Source organism: Neovison vison, chromosome 8, assembly GCF_020171115.1.
Source record: "Neovison vison isolate M4711 chromosome 8, ASM_NN_V1, whole genome shotgun sequence".
Lineage (NCBI taxonomy): Eukaryota > Metazoa > Chordata > Mammalia > Carnivora > Mustelidae > Neogale > Neogale vison.
Window position 1 is genome coordinate 113,409,386 of NC_058098.1, and position 14,914 is coordinate 113,424,299.

General features: G+C 41.4%; 1 protein-coding gene across 3 annotated transcripts in view; it reads left to right on the plus strand.

The window, feature by feature from the left end:
- Positions 1–9,107: 9,107 nt before the first annotated feature.
- The window catches only part of ATL2 (atlastin GTPase 2), a 56,184-nt gene continuing 50,377 nt past the window's right edge, over positions 9,108–14,914 (plus strand). The window contains exon 1 of one of the 3 annotated variants that reach the window (XM_044261723.1): positions 9,108–9,261. In XM_044261723.1, coding sequence (XP_044117658.1) covers positions 9,144–9,261 — 118 coding nt within the window. In that variant the 5' untranslated portion in view covers positions 9,108–9,143. The remainder of the gene's footprint in view (positions 9,262–14,914) is intronic. The other 2 variants (XM_044261724.1, XM_044261725.1) reach the window with 2 other exon arrangements.

Consider the following 14,914-nt stretch of genomic DNA (forward strand, 5'->3'; position numbering starts at 1 on the left):
CTTGCTTCAACCATCTGGTGTCTCCTAAACCAAGGGAAGAGTTTCCTATAGTGGACAGCCGAATCTCTACCTCTTACTGGGAGGAGCATTCTTTCCATCTTATACCATGTCCACGAAGGTTTAAAAGATCATAGGGTCCGTTTCAGTCAGTTCTCACTGACTTGGTACCTTGTGCTTTCCTTTCAGGGAAAACTCAGCTAGAATCCCTGAGATAGGAGAGGGAACGTTTTCTCTAGGAATCACTGTTTTTTTGTTTTGTTTTGTTTTTTCTCTTTTTGCTTTCTTTTTTGTAAAGTAAGGAATTGGCCCATCTTTTTTTTTTTTTTTAAAGATTTTATTTATTTATTTGTCAGAGAGAGAGGGAGAGAGAGCGAGCACAGGCAGACAGAGAGGCAGGCAGAGGCAGAGGGAGAAGCAGGCTCCCTGCCGAGCAAGGAGCCCAATGCGGGACTTGATCCCAGGACGCCGGGATCATGACCTGAGCCGAAGGCAGCTGCTTAACCATCTGAGCCACCCAGGCGTCCCAAGAAATTGGCCCATCTTGATTCAGGTATAGTAAGCACAGATTGGGGAGGGAGTCTGGAGGAAGGGGGCAACATACACAGAACACCAAAAAGAGAAAAGTCTATTGAAAGAAAGGAAAGGAAAAGACGCGGGAGACCAGACTGATAGGAATGGATTCCTTGGCATTGAAGTGAGAGAAAACCGTAGGGGCCCTATTACGTGATATTTCTGGAAAAACTCCTACACTAACTAGTAGAGGGTGAAATGACTTCTCAGGTTAATTTACAGGTCAGTAGGACGTCAGTAGCTTTCTGGTTGACTGTATTAATTTCAATTTAGCAAATGGTCTATGCTGTTCTACTTATTATTTTTTTTAAATTATTTATTTATTTGACAGAGAGAGAGAGAGCACAAGTAGGCAGAGAGGCAGGCCAAGGGGGTGGGGAAGCAGACTCCCTGCTGAGCAGAGAGCCCCATGCGGGGCTCGATCCCAGGACCCTGAGATCATGACCTGAGCCGAAGGCAGAGGTTTAACCCTGAGGTTTAATCACTGAGCCACCCAGGCGCCCTTATGCTGTCCTACTTATCAACTGTTTATTTCTGTGTGTCTTGGCAATTTTTTTAGTGAGTAAATGAAAGTGTATAAATCTTTGTGGAATAATCCTTTTAGAGCTTTTTTTCTTTTTTCTTTTCTTTTCATCCTCCTTTGTAAATATTACATTCTTCAGGCCAATAATAAAATAGGTGATGTCCTGACAAAGCAGACTTTCCGAACTGCGTGTCACTCAGACCTAAGGAGAATGCAACTGACAAGTTCATAAAGATCCTGCCATTACTGTGAAAGTGGAGGAAAGCGTTATCATTCTTTGAATTGTGGTGGTGGTTCAAGTCCCAGAACTGGAATTAGAACCTTCAGACAACCTCAAATTGCTCAAAGAATATTGCCAAGAACATGGAAATGGTTATTCCCTTAGTTCTGTGTGACAACTGGAACAAACTCTTGATTCAGGTTAAATATTTGGGTGAGTCTGTGGCTTTTCTGTAAATCAGCTTTATTCTTCCTTTCTGACTTTTCAGGGAAATCAAGCAATTTCTAGAGGTTCTGTGAGAAGAAAGGAAAAGGGAGTAATTATTAAGAGGAGTAGAAGAAATGGGGAAGCAAGTTCTTCAATTCCCCTAAAAGGATAGTGATGACATATTCACAACTAAACATCTGAATGCACGATTTCATACAGAATAGGTAATTATGCATGAAAGCAGAATCAGCTGGAAAATCCAGGCTGTGTGGTTGGAGAATATGCTGAGAGTTTTCCTTCTCTTCTAGAGATAAAGAATAAATTGTGAAGAATATCGCAAGGTATTTTAGCAGTATTCTATATAAAAGGAACAAACTATGTATCGGAAATGGACTTGGAGAGACTTCGGGTCATTTTGTTATTTTGTTAAAATTTTTCCATTATTGCTGACTTGTGCCAATATTTTCCAAGATTTCTTCCAAGGAAGGAAGTCATAGACATTAGAATGTCCAACTAAAATCCTTCCTCCTGAAATTAAGGTCTCTTCTATCCTCTATCACAGAAATGTTTTAGAAACCCAAATGAGCCTCTTGCAAAGTAATTTTTAAAATATTATGGGCAATTTTGTAGGATTACTGAAAATTTGTGAGAGAATAAATATAAACCCCATATCATCCTATCAGTTTTTAACATACCTCCTTCCAGTTTTTTCTATGTCCACACATGTCTTTACGTAGTTGTAATGTAATTTTTTCCTGCTTGACATAAAAATTTTCTTTTACTGCTGAGTTGTCAGTGCCGATCGTTTTTAATAATTGCATAGTGATACATGAAATGTAAGTTTTTTAAAAAAATTTTTAAAAAGATTTTATTTATTGTCAGGAAGAGAGAGAGCACAAACAGGAGGAGCGGTGGGTAGAGGGAGAAGCAGTCTCCCTGCTGAGCAAGGAGCCCCATGCAGGACTTGATCACAGGACCCGGGGATCATGACCTAAGCTGAAGGCAGGTGCTTAATGGACTGAGCCACCCAGGCATCTCATGAACTGTAAGTTGTTATCGGTGTTTGATCCAATCAAAGAGAGATGATGTTTTGTCCTTTAAAAGAAACAATTTAAATTTTTTTTATTTAACATTTTAAAAATTATAAAACCCAAACAAATACATTTTGGAAATAATTTCAAAATTACAGAAAGGTTTCAAGAATAAGAATAAGCATCGACCACCTATATATTCTGTATCCAGACTCACTATTATTAATATTTTGCCCCATCTGCTTTGTCATTGCTTTTCTTTTTTTCTGCCTTTTCTCTCTCTAATATTTTCTAAACCATAGGAGGGGAAGTTTTATACACACTGGCCCTTTACTCTAAGATACTCCTGTATGTATTTTGTATAAATACAAATGTGCTTTTACAAATTTAATATTGATGTGATACTTCTATCTACCATCCATATTCCAATTTTGTAATGGACTCACTAGTGTCCTTTATTGCATTTCCTCCTCCAGTACAGGGTCCTGTCTAAGATCAGATCAATATCTGATCTAGTTAGTTTCATGTCTCTTTAGCCTCCATTAATAGTCTAGACTATTTTATAATAGTTAATAATCTAGAATAGTTTTGCAGTCATTCTTTGACTTTTGTGACATGGATGCTTTTGAAGAATATGTCCCCTCTTTTTTTTAATAGAATGTTTTTTTGTTCTAGGTTTGTCTTAGATTCCCTCATGGTTAGGTCCATTCCAGACTGGCATACTGCGTAAGTGATACTGTGTTTCTTTTGGGGCATTACACCTGGAGGCACAGGATGTCCATCTGTGTCCTCATTGGTGATATTAAATTTTGTTTTTTTCTTTTTAAAGTAAGCTCTATACCCAATGTAGGGCTCGAATGACCCGGGGATCAAAAGTCACATGCTCTACCAGCTGAGCCAGTCAGGCACCTCTGGCGATGCTAATTTTAATCACCTACTCAAAGTGTTGTCTAATTTTGGTTTCTATTTTTCTCTTGCAATTAATAGGCAAATGTGAAGAGAAACTTTAAGACATGCAAATATTTGACTCGTCATCAAATCTTTGCCCCTAGACTTGGCACGTGTGGATGATTCTTGTCTGACCCACTCTTTGCTACCATCGTTGCCAGTTGATGACTCTTCAACTCTAGCACTGTCTCCACATTTGCCAGTCAACCCCCAGCATCCTGCTGTCAGCAAGAGTCCTCCGTTCATCCATCCATCTATCATCTCTCTATTTACCCATCTAATCTATCATTGGTATAGACGCATAGATTCTTATTTTCCCGATTTTCTATAATTCAGTGTTGTCCTTAATTGTTTTAGTGCTCAAATTGTTTCAAATTTGGCTAGTGGGAGCCCCTTAGGTGTCTTTGACACGGCCCATCTTTCTTTTTTTTTTTGAGTACCTCCATCTTCTGACATAAAAATCATGCTCATGGCTCATCTTGTCCTCCTCCCTGCTCCAGCTCTGAAACCAGTGGTTTCTCCATGGACTTCTGCTTCCTTTTAGTAGGGAATGGTATTTGAGGCCAAGATTGGGCACTAGGTATGATCGTTGCTACCTGGGTATCTTTGCTTATAGGCCTTTTACGTGGATGGGAAAAGGAAATATATGCATATATATACATATATACATATGCAAGCATACGTACACTTGCAAACACATGTATATTTGTGCACGTTTTATAAATCTTCAGTCCATATCAGTAACTCCAATTTAATACATCTCATAGGATCCACTTTGCTTTTCCCTTTTCATTATTTGTATGTTCCTACTTCCCCATTGAGAACCCTAGCTCTCAACAATATCAACACATTTACTCATCTATAACTCATATAAAATATATTTATTTACTCATATCTAATATATATATAATGCAAATATATTTATATGGATTGTTCATATATAATATATAACAATATTATATATATCATATAAATATAAATATACATGTACTTACCTATAATACATCTAAAATAAACTCAGAATTGCTTTGCCCATACCTCTACAAAAACAAGCCTACTAGAAAAGGTTCAGGATTCGTTTGCTGTTTTCCCCCATCCCAACCAAGACTGAGAAATATTTATAGTCCAATTCTGTGTTTGTAAATTACTTGGATTAGTTGGCTCTTTTTTCCCCTCTTCAGTGTGGCTGTTCTTCATTTAGATACTGTTACAATCATTTATTTGGTTTGCTTTTAGTTTTAGTAACTCCTTCCTGTCCTTGATTTAATTTTATGTTTTGATCATGTAGACCACGTTTTCAAAAGTCAACACTATATAAAACAGGATTCAGGAAAGTGTCACTCCATTCTGAATTCCTTCTTACTCCCTCTGCCACCCTCTCTTAGAGAGAGCTGTCGTTTTCTGTTTAACCTTTCTGAGTTTCCTTTTGGACAGATAAGTGGCTTTAGGCATGTTTTCTTATTTCTCCCTCTTACACAAAAGTTAGCATACTACAGATGCTATTCTACAGTTTGATTTTTCCACTTAAGAATATCTCTTGGAGGGGCGCCTGGGTGGCTCAGGAGGTTGGGGCCTCTGCCGTCGGCTCAGGTCATGGTCCCAGGGTCCTGGGATGGAGCCCCACATCGGGCTCTCTGCTCAGCGGAGAGCCTGCTTCTTCCTCACTCTCTGCCTGCTTCTCTGCCTGCTTGTGATCTCTGTCTGTCAAATAAAATCTTAAAAAAAAAGAAAAAAAGAATATCTCTTGGAGGGTGCCTGGGTGGCTCAGTGGGTTAAAGTCTCTGCCTTCGGCTCGGGTCGTGATCTTGGGGTCCTGGTATCTAGCCCCGCATCGGGCTCTCTGCTCAGCGGAGAGCTTGCTTCCTCCTCTCTCTGCCTGCCTCTCTGCCTACTTGTGATTTCTGTCTGTCAAATTAATAAATAAGATCTTAAAAAAAAAAAAAAAGAATATCTTTTGGGAATTACTCCATACCAATTCAAAGAGATCTTTCTCTTCTCTCTTTACAGATGCAAATTGCCCCATCATGAGTATTTACCATAGTTTATTTAACTGATCACCTATGTTTGGATATCTTGTTTCTAATATTTTAAGCAACTGCAAATAATGCTGCAGTGAATAACCTTGTGCAAATGTTTTGTTTTTGTTTTTGTTTTTTTTGTTTTGGTTTTATTTGGTATTATTGGAGTTGTGCCTTCAGAGTTAATACCCAGAAGTGTGATTGGCAGGTCAAAGTGTAAATTCGGATGAAGTTTGTGGACAATGCCAAATTCCTCTCCATAGGGGTTACACGATTTTGCCTTCTCAGTGAGAAAGCAATGTGTGAGTGCCTGTATTCTCTCATGTCCTTGCCAAACAGTGCCATCATAAGCTTTTGAATTTTTGCCAAACTGATGGGTGAGAAATGGTGTCTCAATGTTATTTTAATTTGCATTTTTTTTTATTATGATTGAAACTGAATATTTTCTCATATGTTTAAGGTTAATTTTTATTACACTTTTTTTTTAATTGTCTGTGGACATCTTTTGCCCATTTATTAATAGGATTTAAACGTGTTAAAGTTGTTTAGTTGGAAAAATTGTTTTTAATACAGTTTACACTAATCGAAGGTAGAATCCCAAAGTACCTGCTGTGGATAAGCTACAGCTTCTGCCCTCTAGGAACTCACAGTGTATATACTGAGCACTGTCATAGTGGGTCCAAACATAGACTCTGGAACCAGATTGCCTGCCTTCAAACGCCAGTCATGGCACTTGGGCGTGTGTGTGTGTGTGTGTGTTTTAAGATTTTATTTATTTATTTGAGAGAGAGGGAAAGCAGCAGAAGAAAGAGAGAGAAGAGGCTCCCCACTGAGCAGGGAGCAGATGTGGGGCTTGATCCCAGGATCCAGGGATCGTGATCTGAGCCCAAGGCAGATGTTTATCCAGCTGAGCCACCCAGGTGCCCCCATATAGGCATGTTTTAAACCACTTGGCGCTTTAGTGTTTCTAACTGTAAGGTGAGAATATTAACAGCATTTACCTCTTAGGTTTGTTTTATGGATTAAATGACTTAACATATACGTAAAGTACCTTTCATAAATGTTATTTAACAATCAAGAAAAGGCTCTGAAATACACTGATTTGATCCCATAAGAATATTGTTATGTATAGTTATTAAAAATGAGGACCTGGAAGTTTAGAAACATTAGGTGCATCAGTGGTAGAACCAGAATTTTTTAAAACTAATCCCCACACTCAACATGGGGCTTGAACTCAAGACCCAAGGTTAAGAGTCACATGCTCTGCCACTGAGCCAGTCAGGTGTCTCTGAATAAGATGGATCCTTGAGCCCCTGAAACGCACCTTCTTGTGCTGGAGGGGTCTGTGTGGGCTGTAGAAAGGAAAAAACCAAACAACTAAGTAAACCAGTTTTGTCTGCCATGTTCATTATTTGTTGTTCAGCACACATGACAGTGCCAAAATTCATTTGTTAAATGAAAAAAAAAAAAAAGAGGAATAAGGGACAGAGTAGTGAAAAATGAAGCTCGGTACATAGGTGAAAGGCCTTGTCAACCACTCAGAAGGGTTTAGACTTGATCCTGAGCAGAGAAATCACATTAACCGATCTGCATTGAAGAAAACTTAAGGACCCGCAGGAGAAGGGCCCACGCAATATTACCTCAGTGTAGTGGGAAATGATGGTGCCGAATCAAGAGGGAGGCTGAGAGGATGGAGAGGAGGTGACTTGCAGAGAGATTCAGAAATCAGAACCAGCTCGAGGCGCCTGGGTGGCTCAGTGTGCTAAAGCCTCTGCCTTTGGCTCAGGTCATGATCTCAGAGTCCTGGGATTGAGCCCCATATCGGGCTCTCTGCTCAGCTTAGAGCTTGCTTCCCCCTCTCTCAGCCTGTTTCTCTGTCTACTTGTGATCTCTGTCTGTCAAATAAATAAAATCTTTAAAAAAAATTAAAAAAAAATCAGAACCAGTTTAGCACAGACTTGTTTGGTGCAGAGTGCAGGAGAGAGGAGGGAAAAGTCTGAGGTAACACTGAGGCTTCACTGCACTGAGTAACTGAAGAGGGATAGCTGACTGGGAAAAATGAAGGGCTTTTCGACACACATAGATTTGGGGCAACTGTGGGATAATGATCAATCTCTTGACTATACTTGCATTTGGCTTCTCTATACCCCTTAAATTCAGGAGCTGTGTGGCCCTGTTCAGGGCACTGTAGTAGCAGCCTAGGAAGCAATTAGTGTCTAATAGTGTAAAAGAAAGCATTTAGGTCAATAGAAGAGGAGGGGTGTAGCCTTAGGTCCCTGGGGGTCCATGATGGGGTGCACTGAGTACTAAGTTAACTGCTAGCTCTCACTGAAACGTTATTATTTGATGGCAAAAATACTCATTTTTGCATCTTCTTGCCCAAGATGATACCTTGCATAAAGCAGATTGTGGGCAACATTAAATAGATGCCACATAGGGAGATTATGAAAGGAAATCCATCATCAAGCCAGGCTTATGGCTGGAAGCTTAGGGGCACTGAACTAGGAGGCAGGGAGTAGAAGTCCAGGAGCAGCTCCAAATCCCTTTCCATAAAGACAGAAAACAGATGAATAAACCAACAGCCCAGTGGAAACCCTGATAAAATGGCATGTGGAAGCTTCTAGGACAACAGTGCTTTTCTAGAGATTATGCAGGAGGAAAGGCCCTGATTTTTAGACTTGGGAAAAGACCTGGCCAAGACAGCAGTTTGGACAACTGGACACCTATCTTTACCAAGAAAATGACTTTTTAATGCATTGGTGATGTGGTAAAAAATCGAAAAGAAAAGAGACCGCATTTCGCAAAAGCTTCCAGAGGCTGGTATTAATTTTAAAAAGTGACTTAACTTTCTACAGGATATCACTGGATTCTCACAAGAGGGTTCATCATAGTAAAGGACCTGCTACAATTCATTATCTGATGACAGTGCTTTCTGACTTGTCCCTGCAGGTACTGGGAGAAGGAAAGGGTATGCACAGTCAGGAAGATAGGTGGAGGGTCTCCTAAGCAGATGGGAACTATTGCAAACAAACCATAGGATGGTCTCCAGAGGGGAAGCAACATTAGGGACTTGGATGAGGAAAGATCAAAAGGAAAAGCAGAGCAATAGCTTGGGAGAGGGGACAGAGAGGGAGAGGGAGAACAGCTGTGGAGGAGAAGGTGGAGGATAAAAAAGAGAAATGAAGGCGTGCGAAGCAACCGCAGGTGCAGGGCACGAGTTAACGATTACGAAGAAGAGCAGTAAAAAGAATTGGGTTACTGAACAGGGAAGGAGGGACTTGGTTCTCTGGAGATCCCTTCTGCGTTTACACGGACCAGCCCAGCGCTAAGGGGGTGTGGTACTGAGCTCAGAGCCTTGTGGAGCGAGGCGATCGCGGTAGGGGCGCCGCCCAATCCCTTCTAGCAGTGGAAAAATCAGGGAAACCTAGCGACTGGCAGGCAGGCGGGCAGGGCGGAGGCGGAGCGAGGGCGCCGATGGGCGGGTCGGGGGAGGGCGTGGGGAGGACAAGGAGACGCTGGCTAAAGGCGGCGCTAGGACCCGCGGGCGCTCCGCCGGCTCCCGGGAGGTTGATAAAGCGGCGGCGGCGTTTGACGTCAGTGGGGAGTTAATTTTAAATCGGTACAAGATGGCGGAGGGGGACGAGGCAGCGCGGAGGCAGCAGCCGCACCAGGGGCTGCGGCGGCGGCGGGGGATCAGCGACCCAAGCACCGGGGTTAACCACGTCTCGTCCACGACCTTCCTAGGTACGCGCCGGCGGGGTGGAGGCCGCAGGGCCCGGGTGGGGACAAGGCGCGGGCCGCTCGGACCCGCGGGCACCGGCCGCAGGCGGCGGGGTCGTCGGCCCCGGCTGGTTCAGCTCTCCTCCCGCCGCCTCGTCTGACGGCCGCCGGGCCTAGCTCCTGCCGCGCCCCGAGCTTCCGCGGCGCGCGGCCTGAAAGGGCGGTCCTGGGGCAGCGGCTCCCGCTGCTGTCGGGTGAACGGGCTGCGAGCGCATCTGCGCCCGGCCCGGCCCCCTGCCCTCCCGCCGCGTGGCTGCCGTCGCGTCCGCCCCGACCTGAGGGGGCGGCCTTGAGCTGGGGCCGCAGACCTGGGGCGCGGGGAGGTCGGTGGCGCCGCGTCTGGGTGTTGGAGAGTTCCGGACGCTGCAGGGCGATGTCTCCTGGCGGGCAGTGCTCTCTGTCCTTCTGTCAGAAAGGGAGGCAAGGGTGGCCGGGGCTTTATGAACCCCACGGAGGAGGAGGACGCGGAGCGCGCGGGGGGAGCAGACACCTCGCTGCCAGGTCGGAAAGCTCTCCAGACTCCCTTCCAGGAGGGAACCGCAGTCCGCAGGCCAGTGCTGTGACCCGGGGCTCGGGTTCTGGGGCTCCTCGGCCCGCAAACCTATTGGCGCGGGTTTCGCGTGGCTAGGATGCAAGTCCAGATTTAGTTGTTAAACTAGGGTTGCGAGCAGTTTACTCGTCACTTAGACGGTATAGTAAGGCCCGATCAGACTCCCAAGTGTCTGGGGTGTGAAGTCACCTGATCCTTAGCTCCCCGGTTTTGCGGAATGTGAGCTGCTACTGTACGTGTACAAGGAGCGCCCCTGCCCTCTCCAAGACGCGTTTGCTTTGGCAGCGGAGTGTTGTGTGTCCCTCTCATAACACCCCTATTTTTAGGAGTTCAGCATTTAATCTTTCGCGCTGGTGTGAACTGAACGCATGTAATCCTGATTGAGAATTTTGATAGTACTTAAAGGCATAAAGTTTTTCAAAGGCTTATAAATAGTAAAAGCTTACAGTTAGGTAAGTACGGCCATGGAATACGTAAGAGTTTATAAACGACACTAAATGTGAATTTGTGGTCTTCAGATTCCTCTATCCACAGTCTGATAAAGGTTTTGTGAAATGAAATGTGAAACATTTTGATAAGTTAGTCCGTGAAGACTAACTTCAGTTAGAAAAGTTTATGTGAAATATATTTCATCATTCATGGTAACCTTTGGATGTGCTGAACATATGTCAGAGGTGATGACAGACTAGAGTTTTGATACAGGATAAAGAACAGGAAATAAAGCTTATTTTATTATTGCCTGCCAACAAAAGCACTTGACAGAACTGTTTGCATAGAAACACACACACACACACACACACATCTCCAACACAACACAACACCAGAGAAGAGAGGTTTTGCCTTAGATCTCTTCTGGTTGGAATTCTCAAGTAATTAGTTTTGGAATGCTGATGGATTGATTTGGATATTTTGGACCCTAGGGGTGTGTGTGTTGTGTGTGTGTTTGGTCTTGAACTTACTTATATATATTTTAATGTAATCATTTTATTTTATTTTAAAAGATTTTATTAACGTAATCATTTTAGATGTAGTTTCAAAGTGGTTTGGTTTTGTTTTTTTTAAGATTTTATTTGTTTATTTGACAGAGATCGAAAGTAGACGGACAGGCAGGCGGGGGTGGGGGGGGTGGGGGGGGTGGGGTGGGCGTGAAGCAGGCTCCCTGCTCCATTCCAGGACCCTCAGTTCATGACCCGAGCTGAAGGTAGAGGCTTAACCCACTGAGCCACCCAGGCACCCCTCAAAGTGTTTTATATACTTGCCTTATTAGGAGAAGTGTAACTTCATGATTTGGTCATGGTTATGAACATCATTTTTATTTTGTGGTACATTGAGAAGAGATGTGATTCTTAAGAGTTGATAAATAGGGCCCACCATTTATTAAACATTCTGTCTGCTACTCAGATTTTTGTGTGTTATGTTTTCCCCCCACTCTTGGAGGTAGCCCTTTTCTTGATAACCATACCTATCAAATGACTCCCTAAAACCTTTTCATTTCTCTGTAGTCACTCAGTACAGCATTAAAATCCCAATAAAACTACTTCTTAAGATTTGTGTTTAGTCAGAGCAAACAAGCTGTGAATGAGTAGGAACTCAGCTATCTTGGAGTTTGTATAAGAAACTCTTTGTCTCCCTCTGCTTTCTGAATAAGTAAACTTGAAGAATTGAGTTGGGGTCAGTCAGGTGCCATAGTGGTTTAGTCTTAGGAAGGTGCTTTGTGTCTCTTAAGAGAAATGCTTACTTTCTTTAGGAAAGTAGGGTCTTTATAAAGCATTATGTAATCTTGTACTTTAATGGCTTTGTAGGATTAAATCTCTTGGAAATTATTTATTTGGGGAAGAAGGAGCTGTTTTACATACAGTAAAGAGGTATTTATTATAGGGAAAATAAACGGTGATTTAAAATGAGATTCTGGCTTTAAGTTGGGTGCACCTATTTTGGGATTCGATTTTAGTTTGCCAGTGTGTTTTAACTTGAGGATAAAGTTTTTAAATATCCATAGATGAAAGTAACTTTCTTGAAATTGTTTAGAAAGTTTTCCAAAATTGTGCTTTTTCCATCTGTTTGATATTAAGCAGTTGTTAAAGAGTACTTGTCACCTCATTCCATGCTGTGGTTCAAGGCATATTTTTACAGTTCTGATACTTTTTAGCAAGATGCATTTTAAAAATTTGTTTATGCTCAATAGGAAGACCTGTTTGACACACAGTTGTAAGCGAAAGCTCCCAAGATACTTGTTGGCAATCATCCTCCAAGCATATGACCCACCAGTATACATCTGAAGGGTCTCATGACTCAGGTTTTATTAGACAGTAATAAATGATCTTTTCCCAACAATAGCTAGCTCCCTCAAGGTCCTGGAAACCTTGCTTCCAAAAGTTTCCTTAGAGACTTCCACTATCCCTAACTCCCTCCCAACTTGAAAGTATGTAATGGGCTATACTACTGTGTTCCCCAGTGCAGCTGTTTCTGTCATGGGTTCTGTCCTTGTGATTTTTTTAAAAAATAAAAGATGTTTATTTATTTATTTGACAGAGATCACAAGTAGGCAGGGAGGCAGGCAGAGAGGGAAAGGGAAAAGCAGGCTCCTTGAAATCATGACCTGAGCTGAAGGCAGAGGCTTTAACCCACTGAGCCACCCAGGCGCCCCGTGTCCTTGTGCTTTAGTAAAATCACCATTTTGCACCAAAGATGTCTCAAGAATTCTTTCTTGGACATCTGGCTTGAACCCTAATTAATGTTCTTCTCTTTATCACTCAATACCCATCCTATAGAAAGAATGGATGAATGCTTTCTTATCACATACATAATTAGAAATGTCTTGGTAAAACTGTTTGAATGAGTGATGTCTGAAACCATACTAATGAGAAGCTGGGGCAGTTAATAAGTAAAGCTAGAGCGAGTTACTAAGTGGAGTGGGAAATTTTAAAGAAGGGAAAAGGTAGTTGTAGAAAGAAGAATTAATGAAGTAGAACAATTCTGCTTGTTAAGAACATTGAGGAGTACGAAGTACAAAGCCAAGATAACTTACAAATGATTTTTTCAATTATTGGTAATCATATCTCCGTGTGTTTAGGTGTACACATATTTGCCAAACTTAGGTAGATTTTTAAAAATATGTACTTAATTAAGTAGCCATCCTCACTTTCTACTGTGGGACAGATGGCTGTAGGTAGTTGATTCTATGGGCAGATGATATCTGTTGGAAGCAACTGTTAAGTCACAAAAGACTAGCATACATGTACTTTGTTTTCCCAAGGAGATAGTATGCACTTTTGACTTGGGGTTTAGTTTTCTGGCCAGTACAAGTAGGATTTAGGGGATTCCTTGTTAATGAACCAACTTAATGAAAATTATTCATACAAATTATATTTTTGTTTATGCTCTAAGTCAGAATAACCAGTAATTCTAATAGCTTGGTGAGCTGTGTAAATTTATGAAAGATGCTTGTTAAGGATCATTTACTTAAATGTACAAGAGTACATTCACTCTTTTTATTGTGGGGGCAATGTTTTTTTTTAATTATAGAGAAGTCAAGATAGTGCAATGGAAAAGAATGAGGAAAGGAATCAAAAGCTGAGTGAATAAACTCTCTGAGCCTTGAAGCCCCTCACACATAGCAGTGATAGTATCCTGTAATAGGACTGTTGTGGGAAAGAAATGAGATAGGTACAGATGTTTTATAAATTGTAAAGTTGTCTGTGTGTAAGAGACTGTAATGCTTATGTAAGAATGTGCTTATATGACTACTTATGCTATTATATGTATCTATGTGCATATTTCCTGTCAGTTTCTTCTAATGTTTTTCCCTGCAGTGTAGACAGAGGTTTAGTTTGGGCAAGGGTGGAGGGTAAATTTTTAACTTTACCTGTAGAATGCTGATAATGTGTTCCTGATTAGGGGTATTGCAAGTATTAAATGTGATAAAAGTGCTTATTAACCCAGTGGCAGACATTCTGTTGATGGTAGTATTACTTTAATGTTTGTTGTTTTGAACAAAAAGTTAAATTTCAAAATATGTGACCTGAAAAACCTTTGTTTGGTTTTTATAAGATAAAAATATACATTCATACTTCTCAGCTGTCTTTATTTCAATAAACTTGCACTTTAGAGAATTAATCATAGCAAAATAGTCTTCTGAAATTGTTTATTTCCAGTATAGGATTCAGTATGAAGTAATTTCTTAAGGTCATGGCAGTTTTCAAGTAGAGTGCATTTACCTTTCAGGTAGTAAATGCACAGAATCTAACTGGAGTCTGTTTTGTACAAAAATGCCTAAAGAATGATTGACTTGAAAGTACACAAATTGTGAACCCCATTAAAAGCTTTTTTCCCCTTACATGTAATCATATAGTGTCATGAATAGGGATTAGGATATGTTTTAACTTTTGAATTCTGTGAACTTATTTTGATCTTCAGAATGGATTTAGAATGGAGGGCTGGATTTTTTTTTTTTTTTAAGATTTTATTTATTTATTTATTTGACAGAGGGAGATCACAAGTAGGCAGAGAGACAGGCAGAGAGAGAGGTGGAGGGCTGGATTTTAATATTAGCTCTGTAATAACATTTTTTCCTTCCTGGTAGCTAATAATCTGCCCTAGCAAACTTAAAGGTTTTTTGTTTTTGTTTTTATTAAATAGCTAATCTGTGAAGGCACAGTAGAAACTTTAAGACTTCTATAAGGAAACTGTCTTTTAAAGATTTTATTGATTGATTGATTGACAGAGACAGAGATCACAAGTAGGCAGAGAGAGAAGGAAGCAGGCTCCCTGCTGAGCAGAGAGCCCGTTGGCGGGGCGTGATCCCAGCAGAAGCTTTAACCCGCTGAGCCACCCAGGCGCCCCAAGGAAACTGTCTTTTAAAGGGGGGTGGAATTGGCATGCTAAATGAGCTTCTCATTTCATATTTGAATGAATGGGTTTATGAGATAATTTTTTTCAAAAATTTTTTTTTTAAAGATTTTATTTATTTATTTGACAGACAGAGATCACAAGTAGGCCGAGAGGCAGGCAGAGAGAGAGGAGGAAGCAGGCTCCCTGCAGAGCAGAGAGCCCTGTGCGATGTGGGGC